The sequence below is a fragment of the Electrophorus electricus genome, chromosome 7 (genome assembly GCF_041902795.1).
Source record: "Electrophorus electricus isolate QZ-2024a chromosome 7, ASM4190279v1, whole genome shotgun sequence".
Taxonomy (NCBI): domain Eukaryota; kingdom Metazoa; phylum Chordata; class Actinopteri; order Gymnotiformes; family Gymnotidae; genus Electrophorus; species Electrophorus electricus.
In genome coordinates this window covers 25,900,001-25,927,500 of record NC_137503.1, presented here as the reverse complement: position 1 = coordinate 25,927,500, position 27,500 = coordinate 25,900,001, and the positions used below count along the sequence as shown (strand labels likewise).

The 27,500-nt window shown below is 48.1% G+C and overlaps 2 protein-coding genes across 18 annotated transcripts in view; both read right to left on the bottom strand.

Annotated features, from left to right (window-relative positions):
- The window catches only part of rgs6 (regulator of G protein signaling 6), a 55,574-nt gene extending 48,117 nt beyond the window's left edge, over positions 1-7,457 (bottom strand). For 4 of the 5 annotated variants that reach the window (XR_014124693.1, XM_026998592.3, XM_081718442.1 and 1 more), the window contains exons 1-2: positions 7,148-7,457; positions 4,824-4,947 (exon numbers count right to left, since the gene is read on the bottom strand). Coding sequence is in view for 4 of the 5 variants with exons in the window: in XM_026998592.3 (XP_026854393.2) it covers positions 4,824-4,907 (84 nt within the window). In the remaining variant the exon portion in view is untranslated. Of the gene's footprint in view, positions 1-4,431; positions 4,748-4,823; positions 4,948-7,147 lie in introns of those variants that run through there. The other variant, XM_081718439.1, reaches the window with a different exon arrangement.
- A 5,039-nt stretch (positions 7,458-12,496) lies between these two features.
- The window catches only part of sipa1l1 (signal-induced proliferation-associated 1 like 1), a 60,443-nt gene continuing 45,439 nt past the window's right edge, over positions 12,497-27,500 (bottom strand). For 3 of the 13 annotated variants that reach the window (XM_035524294.2, XM_035524295.2, XM_035524293.2), the window contains 14 exons: positions 27,210-27,500; positions 25,917-26,191; positions 25,511-25,792; positions 25,158-25,307; positions 24,721-24,842; positions 20,846-20,943; positions 20,149-20,627; positions 19,612-19,827; positions 18,544-18,706; positions 17,575-17,803; positions 17,103-17,276; positions 16,206-16,317; positions 16,028-16,109; positions 12,497-15,637 (listed from right to left, as the gene is read on the bottom strand). The exon at positions 27,210-27,500 is cut by the window's right edge and continues 289 nt beyond it. In XM_035524294.2, coding sequence (XP_035380187.2) covers positions 15,494-15,637; positions 16,028-16,109; positions 16,206-16,317; positions 17,103-17,276; positions 17,575-17,803; positions 18,544-18,706; positions 19,612-19,827; positions 20,149-20,627; positions 20,846-20,943; positions 24,721-24,842; positions 25,158-25,307; positions 25,511-25,792; positions 25,917-26,191; positions 27,210-27,500 — 2,817 coding nt within the window. In that variant the 3' untranslated portion in view covers positions 12,497-15,493. Of the gene's footprint in view, positions 15,638-16,027; positions 16,110-16,205; positions 16,318-17,102; positions 17,277-17,574; positions 17,804-18,543; positions 18,707-19,611; positions 19,828-20,148; positions 20,628-20,845; positions 20,944-24,720; positions 24,843-25,157; positions 25,308-25,510; positions 25,793-25,916; positions 26,192-27,209 lie in introns of those variants that run through there. The other 10 variants (XM_026998460.3, XM_035524296.2, XM_081717508.1 and 7 more) reach the window with 10 other exon arrangements.

Below are 27,500 nucleotides of genomic sequence, written 5' to 3'. Positions count from 1 at the left end.
GACAGAGGTTAGTGGGAATAAGTTTACCAGGGGACATATACCTATGCCATAACTCTTGACCTGATGTGTGCAATGATATAGAAGAATGCAATTTACTCTGAACGCTCGCTCCGGCTCCAGGGATGCCGGACGCTTCTCCCTAGGGCGTTGGCCATATTGTCCACCATCTGGTGCCCATCTTCAGTGACTGTATGGTAGTGGGAGACCAGAACATGAACAGACATCTATTACTTACCTGATCCTACAAAAGTCTGCCCAGTTCCACCACTATAAAAGGCCCAATAATGCTTCACTCTTCATAAGGGACAATCTTATAGAAGGCAGGGAAGACTGTAATAATGAGAAGGCAAGTTAGAGGAGGACAGCCACCAGGTATACAGATTCTGTTTGCATCATCTCAGCAATGGTGAGTCAAGGTCTGCAATGAGGCAAGCGATGTCTCTTTTCAAAAATAATTAAATGTTCTTGTATCACTACAAAGGGTAACTGTAGTGCAAACACCCCAAAACACTAACCACACATGCAAAGCAAGGTGCAGTTACTGGGGTGCTAAGATTATCTTTGTCAAGAGAAGCCACAGCAATGCATGGACTTTCTGAACAACCTAGAGAACTTAACCTAACAAAACACTGCCCATTCCAACTGTGCGCTATTCTGCAAAGTGTCAACACATCCTCGTGCTAGTTTGCCTCCCATGGTGAAAGAATTACTTGGTTAGACTTAAAAGTAGGAATAAACAAAAATTAGCACCATAAGGGATACTGGCCAGCAAAGGTGTTTCCAGGACGTTCTTTTCCTGTTTTCCTGGTGCAACGTATTGAGATCCATCAGTCTCAGCAAATGGAAAAGATCTCTAATTTTTCAGGTACTGTTGTTCCCTGTAACCAGACATACCTAGGAAAAATCACCCAGCATAAACTGAATTTCTAACAACTAAAAACTGGGCCATCTCTTACAGTTGGCACAGAACTGATGAGTGACACTGTGTTGCCACATGCTGTCCAGTGGATACCCAATCATGTGTCCCCAATCATGTGTATATACATACATTTTAACATATATTTCATGTTGCTAATATAATATGGGATCAGTAAGTCAGTTATGGGATCACCATTTTAGATCTCACAGATATCAGCTAAGAAAGGTCCTGAATTAGGGCTCTTTGAGCCTCTCAAATGCCTATACCCATTGCAAACTCTAGGGAGCTGTCAAGTCTGAGAATCCTCAGCTCCACAAATCTGTGGTACAGCAAGGAAGTATGTCATCAAGACTGCTAATGATCCCTTGCACCCATGGCAACTCAACCAACTTGAACAACTTCTTTACCAATGATTATCTAAGCAGCTCAGCCAAATAATTCTCTGGTTAAGTTCTACCAAAGTGTTATGAACTCCTGCCAGTAGCCTACCTAACATGCCTACTATGATAGTATTTCAGTATGTTTTAAGCTAAAAGATGCATCTGTAATACTATAGGCTTATACTTATAACAGCTTTATCTCTGAAATTCAGGGTCAACCAAAGCGATGAGGATAAAGAGCCCAGGTTTACAGTTTCACATTTGATTAAGTCCATAGTGAAAAATCTCCAAAGATAATGCCAAACATAAAGGCAATGCAGGAGAAGGAAACACTAAGTTTCAAGTGCCATCTACCATGCATCTCTTGATGTCATCCAGAGGTCACCAGAGGTGTGAGGTAGTTCACTCCAGTTCCAGAGTAGGATGGTCTTGGAATAATGTGGCATCTATACGAATGTACCTTAACTATCCTAAATCCATCTGAGCAGAAAAAAATTACTAAACCACCTATAATTAATATGAACCTTGACTGCAATTCATCTGTATTACTTACTGTCCAAGGAGCCTTAGAAGGTTTCTGCTGCCCTGCCAGCTTGGCTGTAATTAGAGGGATCAAGATCATGGCCCATGTAAAGAGGTTTAAACCATTAGTTCAGACCCAGAACAAATATTTTGCTTAGTAATGGCTCTCGATCATGATCTTGCTCGCCAGTTTTAACTCTAACTGGCTAATTGGCATGTGATTCTGGTTTACGGTCAGCAGCTTAAGCAGGCATGGAGACTGAAACACGGTGAAAGCCCTTTACAACATTATGTTAGCATTTTACAGACTTTTGGAAACTAAGGTTCTCATGGACAAATGTAGGAATCGTTAAAAAAAAAAAAAAAAAGTTGCAATTTTTTCCAGAGTCAAGGACAGACCATTAAATGCCCTAGCAAACTCTTCAGTGCCTGTAAGGTAACGGAATTCACTGTGCTTTTCCAGCCTTCCTCTTCTCCTTCCACTTCCCTGCCTCTCTCTTCCCAAGCCCAGGGCCTTGTGTTCTGTTCCTTCTTCCTTTTCCTTTCTGTCCCTCTCTGAAAAGTTTCCCTCCACATCACTGCAATAGAACAAAGGTTCGAGTTGAATGGTGTTTAATATGGCCTACACTGGAATAGCGTCACGTGGATGATTGGGATCACGGGTGCTCTCTGATACATGTTCAGTTTGTGTGAGTGACTAATAATACCACCAGGGCATTGGGCGCAGTAAATCACATCCAGTAGAGGCTATATCTGCATTCTGCATTAAGCAGCAATAACATACAAAGCAGAAATTGTGTATATCAACACATAGCCATCGAAGGCTTTGGAAGTGAAGGGTTCACTCGTAGGGTTCAGGATAAGAGCACTACGGTCTGCCCTAAGGCAGCTGCTGGTATAATAATGCAGCTGGTAGCAGATATGAATTAACAAACCATGTTATTACAATGGCAATTACTTCACCAAATGCAAAATGTGCAAAGAGCCTCACATGAAGGGGTGTCCCAGAGTGTCCCAGAGTTCCAGAAGCTAAGAAAAAAACTGCTCCAACACTGTACATGGTGCAGGTTCCAGCTGTGGTCAGATTCTTATCACACAGGCTTCTGACAAGCACATTACAGCTACCAAGCAGGTAACGCCTGGGCACCTTTTCCTTACTAACAAACAGCCAGGAGGAAACTAGTGTGAAAGAGTAAAAATGTTCTCATTGTTTGATTGGAGTGGAGATAATAATTTACAGCTAAATCCAAATAAAAGTTAGTATTCCTACACGATGCGTTGCAGAATTTAGACAATATGAGTGCAAGTTAAGCATTGGATACAAATTTTTTATCACATTTTTGGTGTTCCCTTGAAACAAAGTTCAAAGTGTTATAGTTTAGGATTCCAGAACTAGCTCAGGGAGAGTGAGTACCTATCCAGGGTGCTCTTATGAAGGAAGAGCTTTTCAGATTGCACTGGTACCTTTAGCAGTCTCGAAGCAGTATGCACTCACAACTATTCCGTCTTTCCTAGGCATTTCCTACCACCAAGGGATTTTTTGGTGGGATTTTTATTTATTTGATAGATGATTGCGTATTAGATGATTGCGTAATCATGTAGACAAACGGTTGTGCTGCAGCCTTGTAGAACGCATGCTCTGCACAAACATTTCGTTCCTGTGCTCTAAAGCCTATTTAAAGAACATTTTACGGGAGACGTGGTAACTGCAATAATAAGCGCCCGTCTTAATCAATGTGACCTTTTACGCACGCCGCACCGCTGCAGTAAATTTCGTGGAAAGGGAAAAAATAGGCCGACAGTTCGCGTTTATTTATGCCGCTTGCAAACCATGCATTGCTACCTAGAAACAGTAAAAAAAAAAAAAAAAAAAAAAAAAAGAAGAAGAAGAAAATCTATATTTTTGCTGTATCATGCATCCTATGTCCATTATCAAAACTGAAAATAGGTAACCTAGGCTATGTTGGTACTTAGAAGCAGAACAGAAGTTATTTACACGGGGAAAAGCAGTCACCATTACCGAGTTGTTAAGAGAGATTTTATTATCGATCCCACGGAGGTAGGCTATCGAAGAGCTCATCCCTATCCCCGTTGTCACTGTGACAACAGAGAAACAACCCTCCTGTAAACTGGCAACGAGTGGTTCTGCACCACTCTTTTAATTTCTAATTTTAACTAATTAATTTCTTTAAACAGCTTGTTTCTCTTCACGGACCTAAGCGTGCGCTCTTAACCCGGTTACCTTCTCGGGTGCTCTTCAGAAGGTTACGAGATAGTTAAGCAGGTCTTAAACTGGACAGCAGAGCTCTGATGGCGCCGAGGAGAAAGATCGCACTACAAGTTCACTTTTGAGAAGAAGACAAGGAGTTTAGCGCACTTTCTAAGGATCCGTAAGGGAGAGACACGAAAGAGTACTGTGTTCAGGCCTCATTGCTCAGTTAACGGATTTCTGTTCCAGTGCCTCACAGTGTCTCACTCACAGCATGCAGAAGACGTATCTCAAACATTCAAAATATCCACACAGACGGGAGCCTGACGGGTCCGTCAGTAGCTCAATTTAGGCTAGATACAGTACTGAAACAAAATGATCAAATAAATGCATTAACTCACATATGAGTATTCGTTAAGAATGAAACGCATTTGAAACGGAGTATATTCCATTGATGTCACGAGAGCACAGCTCAGCAGACGGCTTGCAATATGCTGACACACCAACTATCTAACGCAGAGCAAACAAAACTACAGCTCCTTCGTTCTGTTTGCCCGCAGCGGACGGGAGGCCAGAGCAGCACGTAAGCGCCATTCTAACGCGACAGCGACAATCAGACAGGGAGTGCGAGTCGCGCCTGCGTCCGTTCGCTGGACGCGATCGCGTCCGCTGCGTCTGTCTTGGACAGCGGAAAGTCGTAGTGACGCCCAATAGCGCCGGCTGCGGGACTCCCCGGTGAACTCAAAAATGTCCGAGCAGAGGGCGGCAGTGCTCTCCGCACATGCAGCCTTACCTTCCTGTAGACGATCATGTTGGGAGAGTCTTCGTCCGGATCTGCAGTCCCCGCCGACCCCTGCTCATGCGAGGTCTGCGCCATGCTCGCCCGTCTCCGCACCTCTCTGACCGGAGCGCAAAGACTACGACAGAGGAGAGAGCAATCACATGGACCGGGGCCCAGAGAGCACGCCAACAACGAGCTGCTTTGAACAAAATGAACTGTGTACAGTCGTTTGATCACCGTGGATGCCAACAGATTAACATTTCATAAGCTCAGTACAATATGGAGCAGAGCATGGCCACATAATACAGACACCGAACATCTGGTACGTTTGGGATGGGGATAAAGCGAAAGGAAGAATAAATAAAATGCGTAAATCTGTTTATGGAGGCCGACACATGGAGATAAGTTTCACCCTATGAATGCCGAGCTGTAGAACACACGCAGCAGGCCTGTGCAACATTTTTAGGGCATCTGGAAGCGAGAGCACTTCGTAACCATTCGAGTGTCTGTCCGACCGTAACGACCGTTCCAGACTGGCGCAACAGCAGGACACCGGTATCCTTGGCGACCTGACACCTGTCAGCGCTCCGACAGAAGAGGCGAGACGAGGCGTATCACTGTGGGCTGAGAATACTGGTCGGGGTGCGGCCGTACGTCCACACCGTGGGTTAAATGACACCGCGTCTCATAAGGAATACATCGGCGTATTGGGCGGGGGGGGGCGGCTTAGAATGTTTCAAAAAAAAAAAAAAAAGAATAGAAATTTTTACTAAATCAAAGCATGGAAATCTATTCAAAAACAACGACAAAACCTGTCAACCGTCTCCCGAGAATACCTGAGCAGCCAGACAGGCTGATTCCCATCTCAGCGTCTGCCACTGGAAAGGTACAAAAGATAACTGGTTCTGAGTCAGAGGTAAGTACCCTGTAGATGTCGTTACGACAAGTTTCACTAGGTTTTCCCCTGCAATAACGATCACTTTTGCCTTCATTTATCCAACACTTAGCGCTCGCTCGCTCCCTCGCTCTCGCTCTCTCTCTCTCTTTCTCGCGCGCGCGCGCACACACACACACACACACACACTATTGGTTAGTGCTGATAAACAGTTTGGCAGAGAATTAAATCCCACTATGCATAGCTATATACACTGTAGAGTCTCCTGTCGTACCTGTTCATATCACCCTCTCTTTGTACATGTTAGTCGTAAGCATGACAAGCAGGTTCTTTAAGAAGAACAGAAAGTGTGTGTGAGAGAGAGAGAGAGAGAGAGAGAGAGAGAGAGAGAGAGAGAGAGAGAGAGAGAGAGAGAGAGAGAGCGAGAGAGAGCAAAAGAAAATAAAGAAATACATAAAACTAAGAGAGAGAGAGATTCTCTGTCTGTGGCTCCCTGACACTCAGCTTAAACTATACTCCCCTATGGGATCCCAAGCCGCTGCTGTCTGCTGAACATGCCAGTGTGTGTGTGTGTGTGTGTGTGTGTGTGTGTGTGTGTGTGTGTACACTGTTTGTGTTTTCCTGTCATCACCTGCCTGACACTACACTCCAACATGCTCCTAACCACCACTGCATAATGCCCCTAACAACTTATTGATTCTTTGCAGTTAGCTGGTGCATGTGCAGCTCCCACAGCACTGTCTGCTCTGCTAAGGCTTTCCAAACCTGAAAGGGGATGGACATTAGGGTCTAGTAAGCCATCTTAAGAAAGGCTTAATGCAGTCAATGGAGCGAAAAGTTCTATTTGACTATGATGTGATGCACCCACAGAGACAGTGCAGTTATTCCGGCGAGGAGTGCAACTGTGATCAGATCCACACCCCACAGAAGGGCTGCTCCCAACTCACCCAGGGCTTGCAGGAGCCCTGTCTGATTCAGGAGCCCTGTCTGATTCAGCGCCTGAATCCCCCACATCACTTGAATGATCCACTCCTTCCAGCTGTTCTTTCACTCTCAAGGAAGTAAAGAAATTAAAGGAGATAAATAAGGAAAATATAAAAAAAATGGGAGAATAACAGAGAGAAAAAAGAGAGAGAGAGAGAGAGAGAGAGAGAGAGAGAGAGAGAGAGAAAGAGAGAGTGTGTGTGTGTGTGTGCATCATCGGTGAGGAAACCATCCTTCAAATCAAACATGACAACAGTTCATAACCCCTGAAGTACATCACTTCAGGGCATGATCAGATATTGCCAGTTCACTGCTACACTGCTCACATAACACACTCACACACACACACACAAGGGCGTGCACACGCGTGCAGTGAGTTACCGCCGGTACTCCCTCGCCGTCTCTCAAGAACTCTGTGCTTTCCCTCACGCTCAGCACAACTGCAAGCGTCCATTACCTTAGCAACAAAGTACTGCCACGTCCGTGCCTCCAAGCTCGATTTCGCCTCCTTAGCAACCAGATAAGAGCAGGTTCATGGTCTAACTGGAGAAGAGAGAGAGAGCAGGTGCAGAAGGGGGCAGGAGAAATGGACGGAGAGGTTCCGCCGAGGAGCCGACCACGGGACGGGAGAACAGCTGCGGCAGTCTTCTTCTTCTCCCGCTCTCTCCCTCTCTGGATGGATCCGGCTGCGGGTGGTCACGGAGCGGAGTGGAGCGGTTAGGTGCAGCGTGGAGATCCTGGCTTATGTGCAACTGGGCGCATGTGAGTGTGAGAGAGTAGCAGAGAGAGAGAGAGAGAGAGAGAGAGAGAGAGAGAGAGAGAGAGAGAGAGAGAGAGAGAGAGCAAGGGAGGGAGGGAGGAGTAGAAGGGGAGGGGTTGGACAGACTCACTGTGTTCCTCTGGCAAGCAATTTGCAAACATATTTCTGAAAGAGCAAGAACACATGATAGAGAAGGAGAAGCGATAAAAGATGCATGCAGTTTGTAAACAGATATTAGATGAGCAGATGCTATGAGGGACATTTATTGGAGGGCATTTCAGGCTGATTCCACTAAGATTTCTTAGAGTAATACACCCTTTTCCATTTTTCTCTCACCATGTCATCTAATAGTCCTGACTCTGCTAGTATGTTGTCTAAGTGAATTCAACCAGAATACCAGAAGCAAAGCATTCTGCAGAGAGAAACTGCAGCATAAAGCAGAACATCAATGCTAGATTCCTGAGAATGTCTTTTATACACATTTAGACCAACCTGTTCAGTTTTGGATGTTTTTTGTTTGTTTGCTGCATTTTTTGATGCAGTACATAAAACTGTAGACCTGTAGAAGCTTTTCTAGTATTATTGCACTGGTGGAAGCTTTTATCACACATAATAAGCCTCGGGTACAAAGCATTCACAAGCATTGAATAAAAGGTAACAAGAATGAGTTTCAAAGCAGTGTCTTGTGTGACCAGGTACTGGAGAATGAAGTCTACAAGTTACATCCGTAAATGCACAGATGGAAACAGAACATGAAGAACATGCAGCTCTCTGGGCCTCCTGACGGAGAGCCACATCGCCCTGCGATAGCTGGAGATCGGCACCATGGACGAAGCCCCGCCACACCGCCGATGCAGGCTGCACCTACTCCACCGCTGGCTCCGCCCTCTGGCTGGGCGAAACCCGCATGCAGAACCGTGCATATACCCACCCTGGGGGGAGACCCAAGTGTGGTTACTTTCCAGGTGTTGCGAGGAAAGATGGAACCTGCTCACCACCTGCAACCGCCAGCCAACCCTGTCCAACATGGCTCAGACGCAAAGGCCACCATTAGCCACAGATGACCAGGTAGCTTGTAGCTCACCTAGCTGCAGAAGGGCCACGTGTACGTTCGTGGGTGTGACTGAGGAGATGCCAAGTAGGATCTCACATAGGATCAGCTCCACTTCTCCATAAAATCACATTCATTACATCTACACATGAAAAAGGGAGGAACAAGGCCCTAGACCTGGCGCGGGCCGTTGAGACATTTCATATGCCTGTCCCGGTTCAGCTCTGGTAAGACATTATGGCTATTTGGTCTTTACTCCACCTAGACTAATGGAGGTCACTGCCTTGGAGATGGCTGGAGTACATTTGATGCATGCCCTGACCTCCTGTTTTCCAAAAGCTTTAAAAAGCAGTATCCACTTAAAGGGTCGAGCGGCAGGGGGGTGGTCTGTTGTAAGCACTTTATGCGAACTAATGCGAGAGATAGCGAGACTGGACTGTTCTTAGAGCATGATTCATTCCCTGCTTTGTTAAGAAGGGCTTTATCAGCGCTCGCCCAACGAGCGGCTTCTCTGCTGGGGGCTGACCAGCCATGAGAGGCCAAGTTATCTGTGTTTCCCCCACCACCCCCATCCCCCGCCAAAAAAAGAATAACCCCAAAGTTCCTTATCACATGCTTTAACCAGCTCGTTCCTGAGCTCAACAGGATGGACTCCAGCTCCTCCTGCCCTCTTCTGGGGCTCTTCACCCTGCAAAGCAGTGGGAAAGAAGTGGAGCGCATCGACTGTCATTTGTTGATATACTTTTTCCAGATCCGAATACGATTTTAGACAGATGTAGCCGCATTAAAAATAGAAAGAAAATCATCTCCGCTGACAAAAATGTGACTTACTGGAATCTAATAACCTAATCTACTCCATCCCCATAAAGCCATACGTAGAACAGCTTTTTATTGCCTCGTTGCTGGAGCTGAGCTCAGACGTGAAGTGGACTCATAACAATGAAACCCAATTTTCTGCTTGTGGCTTCGGTGGCTTGCCTAAGTGCAGGACAGGCTCGTCTAAATGAAAATGTGCAACTTGATGCAGAAAGATATCATGGGAAAATAATATGTGTCATCAAGCTAGCCCATTATTTAGTCCTCTTGTAGTTATGGCAGTGCACAAGAGAATAGCCCTGAGTTTTATGTGTGTTTCGCTAGCCCCAGTTACTCTCAAATGTCTTTCTGCTCTGGCTGTCTACAAAGCTGTGTTGACTGATTTGGGATTTGAACGTCCCAAGAGGGAGTTTAGTTTTATGGTTGTTTTTGTTTTTTCTGTACTTTTGCCTTCATTTTAAGCACATATTTAAGTAAATATATTTAAACTACATTTCTTGGGTAATTTTCCATTGGAACCTGGTCCAGTTATGTCTTTAATGCTGAATTTGTACTAAAGCAGCGAGTAGATGGATTTACGATCCACTAGAAACATCCTTATGGTCTAGCAGAAATTCAGATTGGCCAGTTTCCAAGCCACAGCACGTTAACCTGTCTTTAATCAGATTCATACTACAGGCATGGCACAGGGTTTAGCACATAAGCCCGAGAGGCTATTTAAAGATCGTCAGAATCATCAGAAGGCAATCCCCACTTAACTCAGCCTTGGCTGTCAGTCAGGACTATCTCGTGCTGGTAAATTACACTGGAATAAATATACAGCACATCCTCACACTCAGCCCTTCCGCCAGAGCCTGGGAGTTTGAGGGAGCAGCGCAGTAATGCTGTTCAAAGGATCGCACCCTTCCGGATTGAGATCGATGCCGGCATTCCTGGGATCATTTGGATCTGGTGGAGTAACTGCAGTATACTGTACATAAAGATGCAGAGGTAGTTAAAAAATGTAGTGTAGTACACAAAGTTTCCAGGTAAGCAGGATGTTTCAGTCTGTTATCCTTCATCAGCTACAAGCAAAGTGCTTCTGAAGCTTCATCAAGTAAAATAATTTTGTTCAAAATAAAAGCAGGGGTGGCAGGAGCCATGAGCACTGAACTGGAATGTTTTATTATTTATTTACATTCATTGAAGAAGCAAGGATTACCAGTCATTATGTTTGAATGCGAAACATTTAGATGCAGTTTTACTGGAATCTTAGTGGAATCAAACATGATACTTCACTTTTGTTCACTTTCAGCATGAACAGCCCCTCCCTTCTCACCCTCCCCCTGCCCCTAAACCACCACAAATCACCACAAAGGGCAGTATCTGAAACCCTCCAAGCCCCAGGCCAAATGAATAATTCACACCGCTGAGAGGGGAGATTTCAGTGTCCATGCACCTGGCTCCAAGCTCTCTAGTGGCCTAATGCACTTACATATGGAGTAAAGTGAATCATCCCCTATTCCACACAGGAAACAGCGGGCAGCTCTTGAGAGAGAAAGGTCTAATGAAGCCTGTACAAGCTGAAACTATGGTGTCAATGGGTGGTGTAGTGCCACCCCCTAGGCTCCTGGAGAGAAAGAAAATAATGATGAACAGGAATGCTATGGTATATGTGATTTAGGGTTCATGTGGGTGAAGAAGGCCTTCTGCTTTCTAACGGATATTTCTATAACTGATTGAAGGTACGGACAATAAAATTGCCCCAACATTAAGTGAGTCATGAATGCCACCTCTCTGCTCTAAAATTGCTTTGCTAAGTAGGAAATAACAGTCATACTTTTGCATAAGTCATTTTTTAATATCAATATCTGTATCTATTAAGATTAAAATCAACACCTCCAAAGACCCCACAGGTGCTATTACAGAACAAAAACTTTGTCAGTCTTCAGAAAAGTTGAGCAATTCCAGTTTCAGCTCCTGTTGAAGTTATATTGTATTATGTGTGTGTATGTGCATATACACATATATATATATACACATACACACACACACACACACACACACACACACACACACACATATATATACACATATATATAGATATATCTATATATATACACACACATATATATATATATATATATATATATATATATATATATATATATATATATATATATATATACACACACATATATATATATATATATATATATATATATATATATATATATATATATAATGTACGTACGTACGTCGTACATGTGTATATATATATATATATATATATATATATATATATATATATATATATATATATATATATATATATATATATATATATTTACATACACAAATCCAGTTGCATGATGAATCTTCTACAGGACAGATCAGCTGTTTTGACTTTTGACAGCATTTGTGGTTTTAGATCCAGCCATGAAATTGCAGCCAGTCATACATTGAACGTTGTTGCTCACGTAAGCACAATTTCTATCCAGGATCTTTAGCAAATACTGAAGTACTCTAATCAGATCAAAGTGGAAAGCCAGATAGTCCTGAGAGCTGGGTAGCTGACTGCATCTCGTCAGTGCTGCTGAAAGCATTCCAGCTCAGTCTCCTAGTATTCTCTCAAGGCTTTCACATATCCTGTTCCATTAGCTCCAGTGTATATAAGCACTCCTTTCAAACCCATTTCCCCTGCTTAAATGCCACTATTATTTCAATATTTTCCAACATCAGTGATATGTGATGCCATTCTATCCTGAACCCCCCAAAAATGTTAAAAACTTAATGGAAGTTGCTCAAATTCCCTTTATGCTGATAAGGCTGGCAGTCTCGCAATACCAAAGACCAGCAATTTCGTAGGACGCGTTAACCCCGGGTTAACAGACAAGGCTCCGTTTAAGCTGCCACAGATATTGAGAGTGGCAGTGTGGCAGCGGCAGTGGCAGCAGGCTGTATCGCTGAGCAGCCAGATAGGCAAGCGGGAGTCCCCGCACCACCGCTCCCCCACACCCGCTTCAGCCAATGACTCACGGCAAGGTGCAATCTTCCTCGCTGCTACCGTGACAACCACAAAAAATTGTTTTTAAAAGGTATCTGCCCACTGATGGCCTTGGGGTACGGGGGACACAAAAGTTGCATGCGTGGAAGACGAAAGTGGCGTTAGGCAAAAAAAAACACAAGGAGACCGCGCGTTACATTCACCTGTGAATATAAATTAATTTATTGGTCCAGAAAGCAATGGCAGGTTACACCTCATATAGCGGGCGGCAAGCAACAGCCTATCATTTTGACCACTTCATGAAAAATTACAGCACCTCAAATCAATTATTTTTATTTTGTTTTCATTTATTTAGGAAACTTTAATACTGTTAACACTGGAAATCGTCTTTTTAAACCTCTACACTTTACAAATAAAATGCACAGTATATGTAAACAGTACTTCTTGTTAAATATAATGCTCCTTTGAAAATGTGCACATCATTAAAAACACGACTCCTCAGATATGTCTAGGCGAGAGGGCGTGTGGCGGAACATCTACTGAGACCTTCAATGAGCAGTAAAGAGGGAGAGAAGCATGGTCCAAGCCTCTTCTGCCTTAGAAGTGACGACACACATGGTAGGAGAGGCGAGGATTTTATGAAGTTTAGTGGTCCTATCAACCTTTAACTATCAACTGAGAGCAATAATAAATCTATACATATACAAAAAAAAAAAAAAAAAAAAAACTTACAGTGCAAAGGAATTTGAATTAAGAGAAGACCAAAAAGAGAAAAAAAAAATTTCACATTCCCACAGTCCAATTTACCTTTTCAAATGAAACTGAACTTAAAACAAAATACACTGGAATCTTATATGAGGCAAAATTTCTGAGCTATTAAAAATAATCACATTCTCAGCAGTCAGAGAGCTAGACAGCTCTCGTTACAACCTTCCTGACTGAAGAAGAATGAAACTATAGCAGAGAAAGGGAACACATTTATTATCACTTATTAATTCAGACAGTCATTCTCTAGAGTGTACAGCACTGAACCCTATGTGGAGGCTGTGCGGGATTTCAGCTGAGGGTGCGAGAAGGCCTGGAGAGAGATTGTCGTGTTTGGTTACCTGCTGGCAGCAGAGGGGGTATGCCAGAACGCATCAAATGATTCCTAGAACAGAACCAATAATCTCTACTCACTGTCAAATTCAAAATTCAACTCGCTTTGCCGGGGCTGCTTCTGATCTCGTGAGCTCAATCTGGCTGTGAGAAATAGTGTCGTCTCTGAGCAGACGCGAGAGCCACGCTCACTCTGGGAGCTCTCCAAGAGCTTAAGTGAGCAGTAGAAATCCCCAGTTGACCACAGCCCAGCGGTACCTACGCTCACCGCAGCACAGGGGGTGCTGGTATACCAGGAGGCAACTGTGTGGTCAGACCACTGACCTTTCTGTGGTCAAAAAACGCCCCCATGTTTGGAAGGTGGGTGGGCGGAGGGTACTTCAAATGCTGGCCGGGAGAGATGTGAGAAACGCAGTGCTGGGAGGGAGAGCTCAGGGCACGGCTGCTCAGCTGTATCCATTACAGACAGGAGCGCTGTCCAACCAAGCCTCCCTGGCCACCGCGGTAGGTCATGCGCTTCCTGGTTCATCAGGAGCGCCCGCTGCTGACGGAAGCGAGCGGGTCCGTGCGCTTGGTGGGATCTCAGCAGATCCCCACATCAGGTCAGCCTTAGGTGAGGGAGGCACAGCGCAAGCTTATGAAAGAGCCTGCTGTGCTGCCTTCACCCTGCGGCTTTCAGAAGCTCCTCCTCCCACTTTCCTCCTACTGCCACAACATGAAGGTCACTTCAGGCGTTTCTGAAATGAACATACTGACCTGAACTTGATTTTCTACACCATTAGTTCAGGGCTACTCTAAGACTGCAATGGTAAACGCAATTTCTTGGAACATCTGAACACAAACCGAAATACAGATTATAGCAAAAAAGTCGAGTGAAGACCACTTTTCACCACTAGATGGCACTAAGGCAACACAACGATAGCAGGCCAGGGCACCACAAACATACAAAAGATAAACAACATCAGGCTGAATTCTGCTGAAATTAATTCAAATAAAAATTTAAAAACCTTGGAAAGGAATGAGCACTTTTTTTGGAAAGTAAACACTGGTGTACTGTATAGAGTAACGTATTTATTTGTAATAGAAATGAAATAAATAACTGAATTGTTCTCCAAACATTTCTCTTTGAATTCCAGGTCACATGTGGAGACATGGTGCTTTCGTACCACAGGCTTGAGATGCTCGATTGCTTTGTGTGAGACGGGTCCCGGCAGGATTTTTACACTTCAGTCAGAGTCTGGCGAAGCAGACGCATCAGAGACATGGGACTGCCCGCTATTGCTCGCGAGACGTGCTGGGACGACAGAGGAGGCTCGCTACGTGTAGGTCACCTTGCGGCACGTCCAAAGATGCGCAGCGTTGCTCGTCTGGAGAGCGACCAGCTGGGGCTGCAGCGGAGGTCCACGCCGCATGAGCTGCCTCACTAGGGCAGAGGCAGCTGAAAGAAACGAAGAAGAAAAAAGAAAACAAGCTCCAAAATAAAGCCCCACAGTGACTCAGCAAAAAAATTCACGTCATGGCAAAAGGCAGCTCTTGAAGCGCAAAAACAAACAACAGTTCCTTCACGAAGCACGTCTCGGCAAAGAGGGCGTAGCCACCACCACCTTAGCTGCACCCGCGGCTGAGTGCGACAGTGATCCCTGGGGGAAAGAGCGCCGCAGGGCGGATGGACCGGCCTGGCGGGCAGACACTGGGGAGCTGGCCTACGTCTCCGAACGAGAAGTGCCGTGAAGGAAGTAGCGAGGCCTGCGGGTGCCTTCCTTTCCCACCTGAGAGAAGACGGCATCCTTCGCTGGTGAGCGAGGAGCAAGAATTCTTCCAGTCATGAGTACAGTGAGGGTCAAAGAGGGACCGAGGGACTTTTTGTGCCGTTTCTGAGTCCGTCTCTGTTGAGCCAGAACGGGAAATGCTCGGGGGTCTGTAGTGTTGTCGTGTGGCAAGCAGAGATCTGCGCTCACGTCAGTCCCAGTGGTCAAGCCCTGAGCGGCAGGGAGTCATCCGTCCGGAACACCACCCATCCCACCCCATATTCCACCCACCCTGCAGCCTCCACCCTGGCCCTGTCCCCTCCCGGGCTCGGGCACGTTCCAGCTCAGTTCAGGTCAATGGTGTTGAACACCCACTCGGTGAACTTCTTGAGCTTGGCGGCAGAGCTCTGCGCCTCCTCCTGCAGCCGCTGGTTGTCCTCCCACAGACGCTTGACTTGAGCCTGGAGCTTCATCTTCTCCTCTCGCTCCTGCGGAGACGGGCGACAGTCATAGAGGTCAGAGAGAACATACACAAACCTGCAGTGTCACAGAAGCAGGCGAGCTTTTGAAATGCGAGAAAAGGATCAGAAGATCAAGCGTCTATCCTTGGGAATTTAATAGGCATTCTGAGTGCAAATACGTGCCAAAAAAATAAGGCTTTGTATCTGCTACATCCAGAAACGACAGAACATTTCAAGAATACGAGCTTTATAACCCCGGAACAAAGTAAAGCGTTCAGCTACCACATGCCAAGGGCTCGGCCGTAGGCAATACTGAGTGCACTCTTACTGACACTTAACGCGCTTTATTAGACTGATGTGCTGTGGGTCTGTGCACAAATGAGAATCACAGGCTTTCTACAGACACATTTCCTTCACCTTCTTCAGGTCATCCTGAAGCATCTTCACCATGGCCTCCAGCTGAGACACCTTCCCCGCATAACTCACAGACCCCTCGCTGCTGCACAGGGCAGGGAGAGAGCGAAAGAGGACTTAGCGTGGCTGAGTGTGTGCAGATGGGTGTTGTGACGGGGTGGGATGGGGCAGGGAAGAGCACCTGGGAGAGGGTCTGGAGTGCGCCACGGCCTGCAGGTCCACCTGCTGGGGGCTGAGCGAGGAATCACCGCGGTGACTGATGTCCTGAGAGCTGTACACAAAGCCTCTCTGCACTGAGGCGGGGGGTGGGCGGGGGGGGGATAGGAGCATAAGATTCAGGATGAGGGAGAAAGAGGATGTGATAATGAAAGATAAGAGAGACAGATGGGAATGTGATAATGGAAGATGAAGGAGAATGAGATGAGAATGTGATAATGGAAGATGTGACAGAGTTACTCCAAATATGCTGAAAGCAGTGTTAGCCATATGACAAGTGGGCCCACGTGCTTCACCCAGAGCCCTGCGCTTCAACCCCACATCTGTCTGAGTGGCACAGGGAATACAGTGTCAAAGATTTCAAACGTTTGCGTACCAGACATGACGGACAACTGTTCGGGAGGGGACGGAATATTCTGATAAGAACTATACACAAAGGCAAACGCAAGCAGGAAGAATCGGATCTGTTGAAGCCTTTATACGGGCTACCGACCCACTGACGCTAACGCAAGCTTTACGTAGGATTTGGACCTGCAATTTACATTGAAATAAAAAAAAAAAAAATGGGGAAAGCCCATTTTGGAAAGTCTCCAGTTATTTAGTCTATTCATATCAAATGCCCACAGGACCATGACGAACCTAATTAGAAAGCATGCACTGATTTAGCTTCCCTGGGGCTTTAATATCTTCACCCATTTCAGCTGTGGTAATGCAACATCACACTGAGCAACCCAGATGACCTCCCCCCCACTGTGGCCTTCAGGCATCGCACAAACACACGCACCACGTAGAGACCGTGGGCTGACAGCAGTGCAGGGCTGTGTGTGAAGCAAGGCTGAGAGAATGAGGAAGAGTAGCTCACTGCGCTGGGGTCGCCCCTCACCCTCGAAGGCATTGGCTGCATCTACAAGGTGTGTCCAGTCCAGGCCACTGTCGGTGTCGGCATCGGGCAGGGGCATGAGGCCCAGCTCGGGGGATGGCAGCCTCTGGCGCTCATGCAGGTCTGCTAGAGAGGTGTCAGACGCGTAGAGGTCACCTGACCCACAGCCAACGAGAAAACATGACACGGTGTGAGCTGAGTTCAGATATGATGCATGCTACAATGAAAGTTAGTTACATATGACAACATACAATGATAATCTCACAACATTAAACATTAATCATTCTTCTTAAGTTAAAACTGTAGACAATTTTGGGGAGGGGAGATGATCCAATCATATCAGACTGAATTCATACACCATTAAAGTGCGGCATCCAGAACTACTTTCCTCTCCGTTCCAGTGGAACGGTTCCCTCCCTGTGTGCAGCGGAAGCCAGAGCCTGGACCTGCTCACCATGCATCCTGATGCCCAGTTTGTAGGAGGGTCTGCGGAGAGGGGCCCCGCGGGTGGTGGGCGAGCGGGGCAACGTGGAGCAGCTGAAGAGCACGTCGCTGGCCAGGGCCTGCTCCAGCACGGCGTCGCCCAGCGGCGGCAGGCGCTGACCTCGGTAGATGCTCTCGTCCGACAGCGTGCGCTGCAGGGAGCGGCGGCCAGTACCCGCCGAACCAGAGGAGGAAGACGGCTGGAGGGGAAGAGGGGGGGTTAAAGAAGGGGAGGGCAGTGAGAGAGGGAGGGTGAGAGGAGGACAGATAGAGGAATGGAGGTGGTGATAGAAGAGAGGAAGAAGATAAGGACAGACAGATCAAGTGGAAAAGGAGCCTTTAGACAGGAAAAGAGCCAAGATGTCAGAAGTGCAGAGGAGGAATATGCGCTCCTCTTGCCGTCCACGCTTGCATCTTAACGACAGCGCTGCTAGAGAAGAACCGGAGCGGAACAGCACAGGCTGGGCAGACATGACGGGCTCTTCTCAGTTCTGATTTTCTCTCACACTTGACTGTTCATGCTCATGTATCATATCAATGCAAATGTCTTTCATTAGAAGAACCTGCTTGATCACAAAATGTATGAACCATGAGTAAAAAATATTTCAATACAATCAGTTGTGAAATGTACGCTGCAAATGTTCACGGCAAAGGAGGAGGTGCTGTGGCTGTCCAAAAAAAAACAAAACACCTCACATCAAAAACAAGTTGAATCCCCAAATTGGATTGAGAATTTTCAGACTTGTGTGTTCACACTACGTAGACAAATAAATCAGATTTGTGCCTCTACCACCTTAAAGTATGACTGCAGTGAAAGTACACACATGCATGGGCTTAGGCTGTTTGAATGCTTGGACACTGAGCTGCAGTGGAAGAACTGGCCTGCAGGTAGTGCTCATCCCCAGCTGAGGAAGGTGGGGTCGGAGGCGAGGGGGGGTACCTTGTCCTCGTAGCGGATGGTGGGAGGGCTGTCCAATGTGATGAGCTTCTTCAGGTCCTCCTCCACAGTGGACTTGCCCATTGGCTGAGGAGAGTGCAGGTCTCGGAGAGAGGGGCGGGGCTGAGGAGTAGGTCCGCTCTCCGCCCCCTCACCCTGAGGCCTCCTGGAAAACGGCGAATGAAAAACGCTTTCAGACACAAAGTACCAGCACCCTCTAATGTGGATGAAACACAGACACTCCTATACAAGCATAATTTAAAGGAACTGAATTTTCATAACCAAGAATCATGACATAAGAAGAACTCTCTAATGTGCAAGTTTAATGCAAATTTTAAGATGTTGATATAGTGAGTGTTTCAATGGTATAGCCTGGATTCTGAGTTGTTATTCTCCTGAAAACTGACCTTGGCATTTATACTGTTGCTGCACAAATGTATTTATTATCCGTGTATTTGCTTTCACACTGTGTCATACTGATCTTTCTCCACAGGGAGGCAATAATGCAGCACTGTAAAACAGCAGTAGTGCACAAGAAAAATGCACCATGATGAAGAGGTTCTTCTTGCATAACCTGCTAATTCCATTTTACCACATGAAGTCTTACCACAATAACAGCTGAAGTGAGCTAGAAGGTGAGCACGCTAATTTTTCCTAAACCCAATTCTTCAGTGTGAAATTACACGGACCAGGGAATCAAAAAACAGAACTGTGGAACAGAATAGCAAATGCTCACTTAGCTCATGCAAAGTGACTCATTCACTGTCCTTTTCATGCACAACCCACAGTCTAAACAGTGTATATGATTATGTAATAACAGGTCTTCTTGTAATGCCCCACAGGAGCAGGTAGAAGGGCATGCACACCATGCTGTGGCTAGCTCTGAGCCAACTCAAGGAACACCCATGAAACAGAACCTGTATTCTGTAGTGGAGCCACTATTACTTGAACCCCGAATCATAATTAGCAGGCCAGTAATTAGAGGTTCCTGGCTGAGGCTCTTATGCACCCCCCCCCCCCCCAAGCTCCAATGTCCACCCCCTGCCCCGCTTTTATGGACGTCCGGCTTACTTGCGAGTATCCCCAAAGTCCACAGAGTTGATAGTGCTGCCCGGCTTCCTCCAGCCAATCAGGTACTTGCTGGTGGCTCCCTGGCGGGGGTAGAAGCTTTTGGGGCCGGCGGAGATGGCGCTCTGCGAGGAGCAGGGCGAGGTGGCCGAGGGGGAGTCGTCGCGTGGTGAGCTGTGGCAGGAGCTGAGCGCGCCGGGGCTCCCCGAGTGCCGTGAGCTGCATGTGCACACATGCACGCACGCATTCACAGCAGTAAGGCTTAAGGCACCACACTGGCATTTCTAAATCAAACCTGCAGCTTACCCAGCAAAATCTCCCCAATGAGGTCCAAACAAGCACGTAGTGAAATGACTGATGCATAGTCAAACAGACTTATGGAATGACTTGTGTCTATCGCAGCTTTTTTGGCCAGCAAATGCATATCAACATGTTAAAGGAATGACCGACGATGACCATTTCACTCTTGACAGCTGGAGTTCACAAGTTAGCAGCTGTTCAGATTAATGTACGTGAACGTGACTGTGAATGAGTGCGTACCTGGAGTGGGAGGCCATGTCTCCGAGGTTGTAGGAGCTTCCATCCCTCACCAGGAGGTGCGTGGGCGGGCTACGGGCGGGCGGCCCGTGGATGGCCTGCCCGTCAGCGGAGGATGCAGACGACTCCGCTGCCGTGGGGGACCTCTCCAGTACGCGCCGTCCACCATCGGGCTGGCCATGCCAGGGCGAGGCGGCCCTCTCCCGGGCTACAGGGCCGGACACACCCAGCAGGGAAGTGGAGCTGCCGTGGGGTGGACCGTGAGGCTGGCCGTGGGGCGGGCCGTAGGCCGGGGCGTCGATGCCGCTGTCAGCCGAGGCGCCCTGCAGGTAGCCGCCGCCTCCCAGGCCATTGGGCTCGGACTCACCGGCGTCGGCCGGGCCGGCCCCACCCAGCTCGTACCACTTTTCATCGCTGTGTCCGCCGCTGGATGCCGTGCTGGAGAGGGTGTTGCTGCTCGAGTGCGAGTAGGGGCCCTCCGACTGGAACAGGGAAGGGAGGAAGCGAAACCATCGAAATAATGAAACGCACAACCATACCGGCCAATGGCACAATGGCTATCATCATGGGAGCCGCTCCGCAGGAGTCCAAAGTGACCCAGCATGCCAGAGGCTCCTGCGATTTCACAGCCGGTAAGTGATGCTGAGAAACCATTTACATTCAGAAGTGGAGGGGTGGGCAAGCCCAGAGCCAAGCCCACCTGACTACTCTTCTTCGGGGAGAGATGAATGACCTGATCCTGCCTCTGGATGCGCGGGCCTCCCGAGTAGCCTGGGCCGGACTTAGAGACTGGGGCATCTGAGCACAGAGACACATCCAACAGCATGTTCAGAGCACGCTTAACAGATAACCAGATGATGAGTTTAGAAAACAAGGGGCCATCAGTAAGAAGGGGGGGAGATGTACTATAAACACTCGAGCCGCATCACACCCCACCCCACACACACCCAGAGGCAAACATTCACAGGCCCCATACGGTAACCCTGGAAGCTCGATCAGTTCGACTTCCCATGAAGTGCGATTTAAAGATGAGCTCTAGGGTGTCTGGGCCTTACGTCTTCACGGCAGTGTATTCAGTGGAAACGAAGCTGTTGTGTAAATGCTGCGGCGTTACACAACAGCCAGCATAACAAAAATAGATGGAGCAAGCAGTTATGGATAGCTTCAGGAGGAGGAAGCAAGGTACTTCCTCAAGCCCTTTATTAAAAACCTTCGAATGAACTAAAAACCTTAAAACAAAAGATTATAGAAACATTACACACAAATAAAATAGAAAAAACAACTGCATGTTGTCCCACTAATGACAAAACAGGGTTGCCATATAATATTTTGATTCGTTATTCCTGTTTTGATGAGAATAAGTTAGCTCATGAGAGAGAGAGAGAGAGAGAGAGAGAAAGAGAGAGAGAGAGAGAGAGAGAGAGAGAGAGAGAGAGAGAGAGAGAGAGAGAGAGAGAGAGAGAGAGAGAGAGATTTCCACATCTCAGAGGGTCCAGTTCCATGTGTGCTTCTGCGTATGGTGCCCCCGCTTTAGCACTCAACTGCTTTGGCTTTGTGCCCCAGCACGAGATGTTAAGCTAAAATGATGACAAAGACGTTCCGTGCACAGGTCATCATAGGGTTCCCACTCAAAGTCAAATGTCAAATTCCATGAATTCTCCCTGGCTTAAACTAACTGAAAAGCTTTTCATGACCTAACTAAAGGAAAAACAATCCACATGTGTCAAAGTATGCATAACAACAATTCACAAAATATGGGAAATGTATGAAAATATTAAATTTTGTTAAATGGCAACTAAAATTTTAAAGATGCTACAAACAAAATTCCCTGATATTCCATGGCTTAACCACAAAATGATTAAATCTTCTAGCTTTCCATGCCTGGAATATACTTTTCAAAATTGCATGATATTACAAAAATACATTGACCTGTAGAAACCCTGACATCAGCTTCCATTTAAGACAGTGTGCATGTGTATCAGGAGGTGAACATTCAGCCCTCCCATTTTAGGGGAGCAGGTCGGCCGTGGGTCATTGCAGCCCTGGCATGCGAACACCCATTCAGGCAGACCAAACAGGTCCACAGAGCCAATGCATTCAGTGTGTCCAAAGCAAAGGCATGCTGCACTGGAAATCTCAGCCAGCAGCCAGCACACCACAGACGTCCACAGCTCTGGATGAACCAAAACATGCCTTCAGCCTCGAGGAACGACGGACGTGTGAAAAGACACCATAAAAAGAAACGCATCATCGTGATCTCAGAGTGCTTACCACGAGACGCAAACCACCAGCGCGTCTCAAAAATAGCCTTAGTAAGGCGGCGGCCTTCTGAAAATAGTGTTGTTAGCAGCTGAAAAGATAATCAGCCTGTACTAAAATAATGCAAAGAGGAAAGTATGAGGAAAATAGAGAGATACATGAGGCGAGGAAATACAAAACAGAATTCACTCTGCACCTCGGTCAACCTCGGTCACTGTTTCGTTCCCAGCCCAGTGTGCAGTTCAGAAGCAAGCCGACAAAAATCCCGGCATGCATCCTGTGCCACTACACGTTACACACTGCTCGACCCTGAAGCCAGTCCACACAATACAGTTTGCGTACGCTATGTTTTGTCAACGCGCCATTGGGACAACGTCAAATTGTGACCTGAAGGAGGGCCTTTTCCTGTTTGCACATCCGTTAAACCTGCAGGGCATTTGCAGAATGGCACGAGGTGGGAGGTTATGAGTGAAAAGCTCTTCCCTTCAGTTTGTACCAACCCCCCTTCCTGTCCACATCCTTCTACACGCCATCAGACGTCACCACTGGGGCAGGCAAAGTCAGAAAGTATGAACTTCCAAATCAGTTACATCAACGCTTACATAATCTCAAAAAACTACATACATACTGAGTACATAGTATCCATCACCTTAGAATAAACAGTAGGAAGGCAGATGTCACATTTAATTGTCATAATGCAACAAAACATATCTGGACCTCAATGCACAAATAGGTAAATCTTACAGAACACTATTGCGGCTGAAAAGGATTCTGCAGTAATGTGTGGAACAGGACAGGAAGTGAGCACTGGCTGCTGGTGACCTGAACACCTCCAACCCTGAAAGAGGAGGAGAACTCACGGCTCCGGCCGTGCACCTGCTAGGTGGGGCTCCTGGAGGACCCGGGATGTGATCACTGTGGGTCACACCTTGAGACAGTGGAGAGGGCAGGACATGAGAGACAGCCAAAAGGTCAGTGTAAGAACAGGAAGTCGACATCACCACAAGAGAGACTCAACCAAAAATAAAATAATGAGGGAATTCCTGTCAACATGATGTCCAGGAAAGGAAAGAGGAAAATACACATTCCTGTACATCCTGTATCTGCAGTTGCTGACAACATTTCTGCATTCTGCTCTTCACTGCGCACAGGTTAGTTTCAAAGAACACACCAGTAGACCATCCCACATCCCAGAGTCCAGCGCTGTTTTAGCGATACCAATGCACTTGAGAGGCAGTGCCAGGAAGCATGTGTTTCTGAGCAACGTAATGAGTGTGTCATAGCAAGAGCAGTGAGAACTGAAGACTAGCAAGACCTGAAGTTGAGAGCCTATCAAACAGGAGGCCCTCAAAATGCAAGCACAGTGCATCAGTGGGGTACCCGTGTTAAAGACAGCTGAAGGTCCTACTGTATTTACCCCATTACTTCGGGAAAAAAGTGTGTACGTGTATGTGTGCACTGGACTCTATATGAGGCCATTCTGTGTGTGCAGGACTAAAATGCTGCTTGTTGTGTGTGTGTGTGTGTGTGTGTGTGTGTGTGTGTGTGTGTGTGTGTGTGTGTTCAGGGTGTGCTGTGGCTGGGAGATCACAGGTCTGCCTGCTTACTGGACAGACTAGCTTGAGAATGGGAAGAGAGCCCACACAGCCCACTGCTCCAATTACTGCAATTACTGCACATTGGACAAAAGATACCACCACCACGACCAAACAACGAAGAACTGCTGAGGAAAAGCACTGAGCCGGGCAGAAAGAATTTTGGCCCCAGGCTGGAAGAAGCTCCAGAGAGAGACTTCATTAGCATGCAATTTCCTTTTCAGATGTTTCTGAGGAGCAACATGAACACGCAAGCACATGCACACGGACACGTGGACACGCAAGACGCACGAGCACACACAGAGGCACATGCACATACGGACAGAGACGCGCATGCACAGACTCGAGCACACAGAGGCACGCAAGTGCACAGATGCACGATTATGCATGCATGCACAGACAGGCAGAGACACAGCTGTTTGTAGTAGAGCTGGGGGGGGGGGGGCTGAGAGGCAGTGCTACAAGAACATCTATGCCACTGATGGGTTCAGTCCATTATTCTCTTTATCCGAAACACATCTCTGTTACACACGTCAGACTATTTTCAGTTGATAACTTGCTTATAAATAATGTCTGAACCACTATTCCCTACTGATGTTTTTTGTAACATGGCCCCGACCCCCTTAGTGAGCACACTGAACCTTCTCATCATTAACCATGTGCATTAGTTCATCGCCTGCCACACAGCTGCTGAGGTGGGACTGGTAGGGCTGGCTCTAACCTGCTGAAGCCCGCTCCGAGTCCTCCACACGGGGCCAGCTCGGGGTGGACTTGCCACTGCCGCCTCCCTCGGCCATCAGCTGCCGCTCTACCGGGAGTGGAGAGTGTCTGCTGGGCCCAAATCTGAAACACACACGCGCGCGCACACACACAGACACACACAGACACACACAGACACACACAGACACACACAGACACACACACACTATATAAGCTGTGGTAAGAACTTAATTTTTTTTCATGGGTTGACCATGGATAACCTAGCCCACACCCCATTCAATCTTTGTCTTCTCAAGTTTCTGTGGTTTACCATGGCACAGGAGAGAGAGGACAAACTGACATACACTGACAGCCCAATGAAAAAACGAAGGGAGCTGAGGGGGTGGTGGGGGAGACAGAGAGAGCGAGAGTGTGTTGTTGTAGCTCAGAGAGCCTCACCCCTCAGGCATGGACTTCTGTCTCCAGTGGGCGGAGCTTCCCGAGCTGGATTCGCTGGGGCAGAGGTTGCTGGGCGAGCTGCGGTTGTGAGGGGCGCGGCCCATTGCGATGGAGGAGGAGAGGGCGTAGTTCTCCGAGCCGGGAGACATCCTGAGACAGGAGGGGAAAGAGGTGCGCGGGGAGAGCGAGGGGGAGGGAGGGAGCGAGACAAACCCAAACAGAAGGGCCGTTAGAGGAAAGAGAAGGAAAAGGAACACAAGGTGGTGCAAAGGAGTGGGGGAAAAACAAGGCAGCCAACAGGACAGCTTGGCAGGCGGCCGGAGCCGAGACCCCCCTCCCATGGACATACGAACCTCTTGGAATCGAGGGGGCGGCCATCGCTGGACACGCTGCGGGGGATGGCGGGCCGCTCGGCGGAGAGCGTCTTGCCTATGCTGGCGCCCAGGCTGACGGCGCGGTTGGGCGTGCCGGTGTGGCTCTGGGGCGAGGCGGACAGCGACTGCTGCGGGCTGGACGACGTGCGGTTCCACTTGTTGTTGTTGCTGCGGAAGGGGAACTTGTACTCGAAGGAGCCGCCGTCGCTGCCGCTGCTCTTGTACTCGGCCACGGGCGCGCGGTACAGCTCCGAGCAGCCCCTGTGGGTGGAGGGGGATGGGTTAGACAGGGAGCGGACGAGGAGGGGTAGGGCTCAGCAGGGGGGAAGGGCTGAGAACTACATTTCCCAGCGAGGCACGGCCTGTTTGGCGCCGGTTTCCGCACCTGCGGGGCGTGGCATCCTCGTGCGGTGGGATGATCACCACCTTGACGGTGACGGAGGTGCGCAGCAGGTCGATCATCTGCTCGTGCGAGAGCGTGGCCACCGCCACCTTGCAAATCTCCACGAGGCGGCTGCCCTGCCGCAGCCCTGCCTGCCAGGCGTAGCCGTAGGGCTCCACCTCCGCCACCACACCTTCGTAGTTGACGTGGAAGCCCAGCTGGCCCAGACCATTCCGACGCAGGGTCATCTCCGACGTCTCGCAGCCCTTAGTCAGGTACTGAGGGATAGGGGCACAAGGAGAAGGGGGTGGGGGGTGGGGTGTAGAGGTCAAACACCGGCGTGCTGGATTGAGACCACCATCGTTCACTTGAACTCGTAAATCTTCATAGAGGAATCTGAAGCCTGAAGGGCAACATGACATCTACCCTAATTATCTTGTATTACACAACACTGAATAAATCATGATGTCAGACGCTTTATTGTGGATTAGATGAAATGTTTTAATTTAAATTAGGCTTAGAATCAGATCAGGTCTCTGCTAAGGAAGCATGTTCCACATGCCAATCTTGATTCTCTCTGTGGGGCTTCTGTAAAAGAAGACACTGCAGTATTGAACCAGCTTTTTCCACCCGCATTAAACGGGATCGGGTCCCATTCGTCTCCTGGTCCGCACGGGATTAGCGTTGAGCTAAACTAGAACTAAACCGCCTTGTCCACAGGAAGGCTCCACTCTGAGCACTTGCTAACTGAGCCTTTTCAGATTTCTCGGCGCCTGGAAAAGCAGCCGTGAAAGCTCATTCCGCCGAGCAGTTGCCATGGCAGCAGCTCCTGCAACTCGCCGAGTGTCATCATGGGCAGGGGGCCAAAGCGAAAGTACATTCCAGCCTCCTCACGATTTCGCGCATGCCTGCCCGTGTGCAGGACAAGGCCCTCTCGCAGCCCAGACCCTCGATATCATTAGCATGAAAGGCTCTCCACAAAAAATTAGGCCGAGTCTGGCCAAACAGGCAGCCGAGCGGCATGCGGTTCGGGGAAGCAGACGCTGGAGTGCTCTGGGGATGCACTCTGGCAACGTGAAAACCCCGGCCTACAGCCTGGCTGGACTCGGAGCCTGCCAAATGGCAGGGAAGCCCCATGGGGTGGGTTCCCCTGTGGGGGAAGCGGTTTTAAAATCCTAAGAGTGCCCGCCCCGATATACAGTTTGATGCGATCCTCAAGCATCCCTCAAATGCCGATACAACCCCAACGGAGACCAGCCCCCAAGAACCCACTCCCCACCCTCCCTGCCCACTCACCTCAAGCCGCTTGACCACCTCTCGGAAGTCCTCTGTGTTATTGTTGATGGAGCGCAGCGAGACGTTCTCACCGCGCTCGTAGTAGATCTTCATGGAGGCTGGGCTGCCCAGCGTCCAGCCGATGACGTCGCGCACAGCGCAGTTGAACACCACCGCCTTGGCCTCAGGGTCCACTAGGATGAGGAAGTCGTTGGAGATGGCCAGCAGGGCCTCCAGCTCTCCGCCGGCACCATGGTCTTCGGCGTGCACGGCCCAGGTGATGGCCCCTGGGCTGCGCAGCTCTGCGCCTGG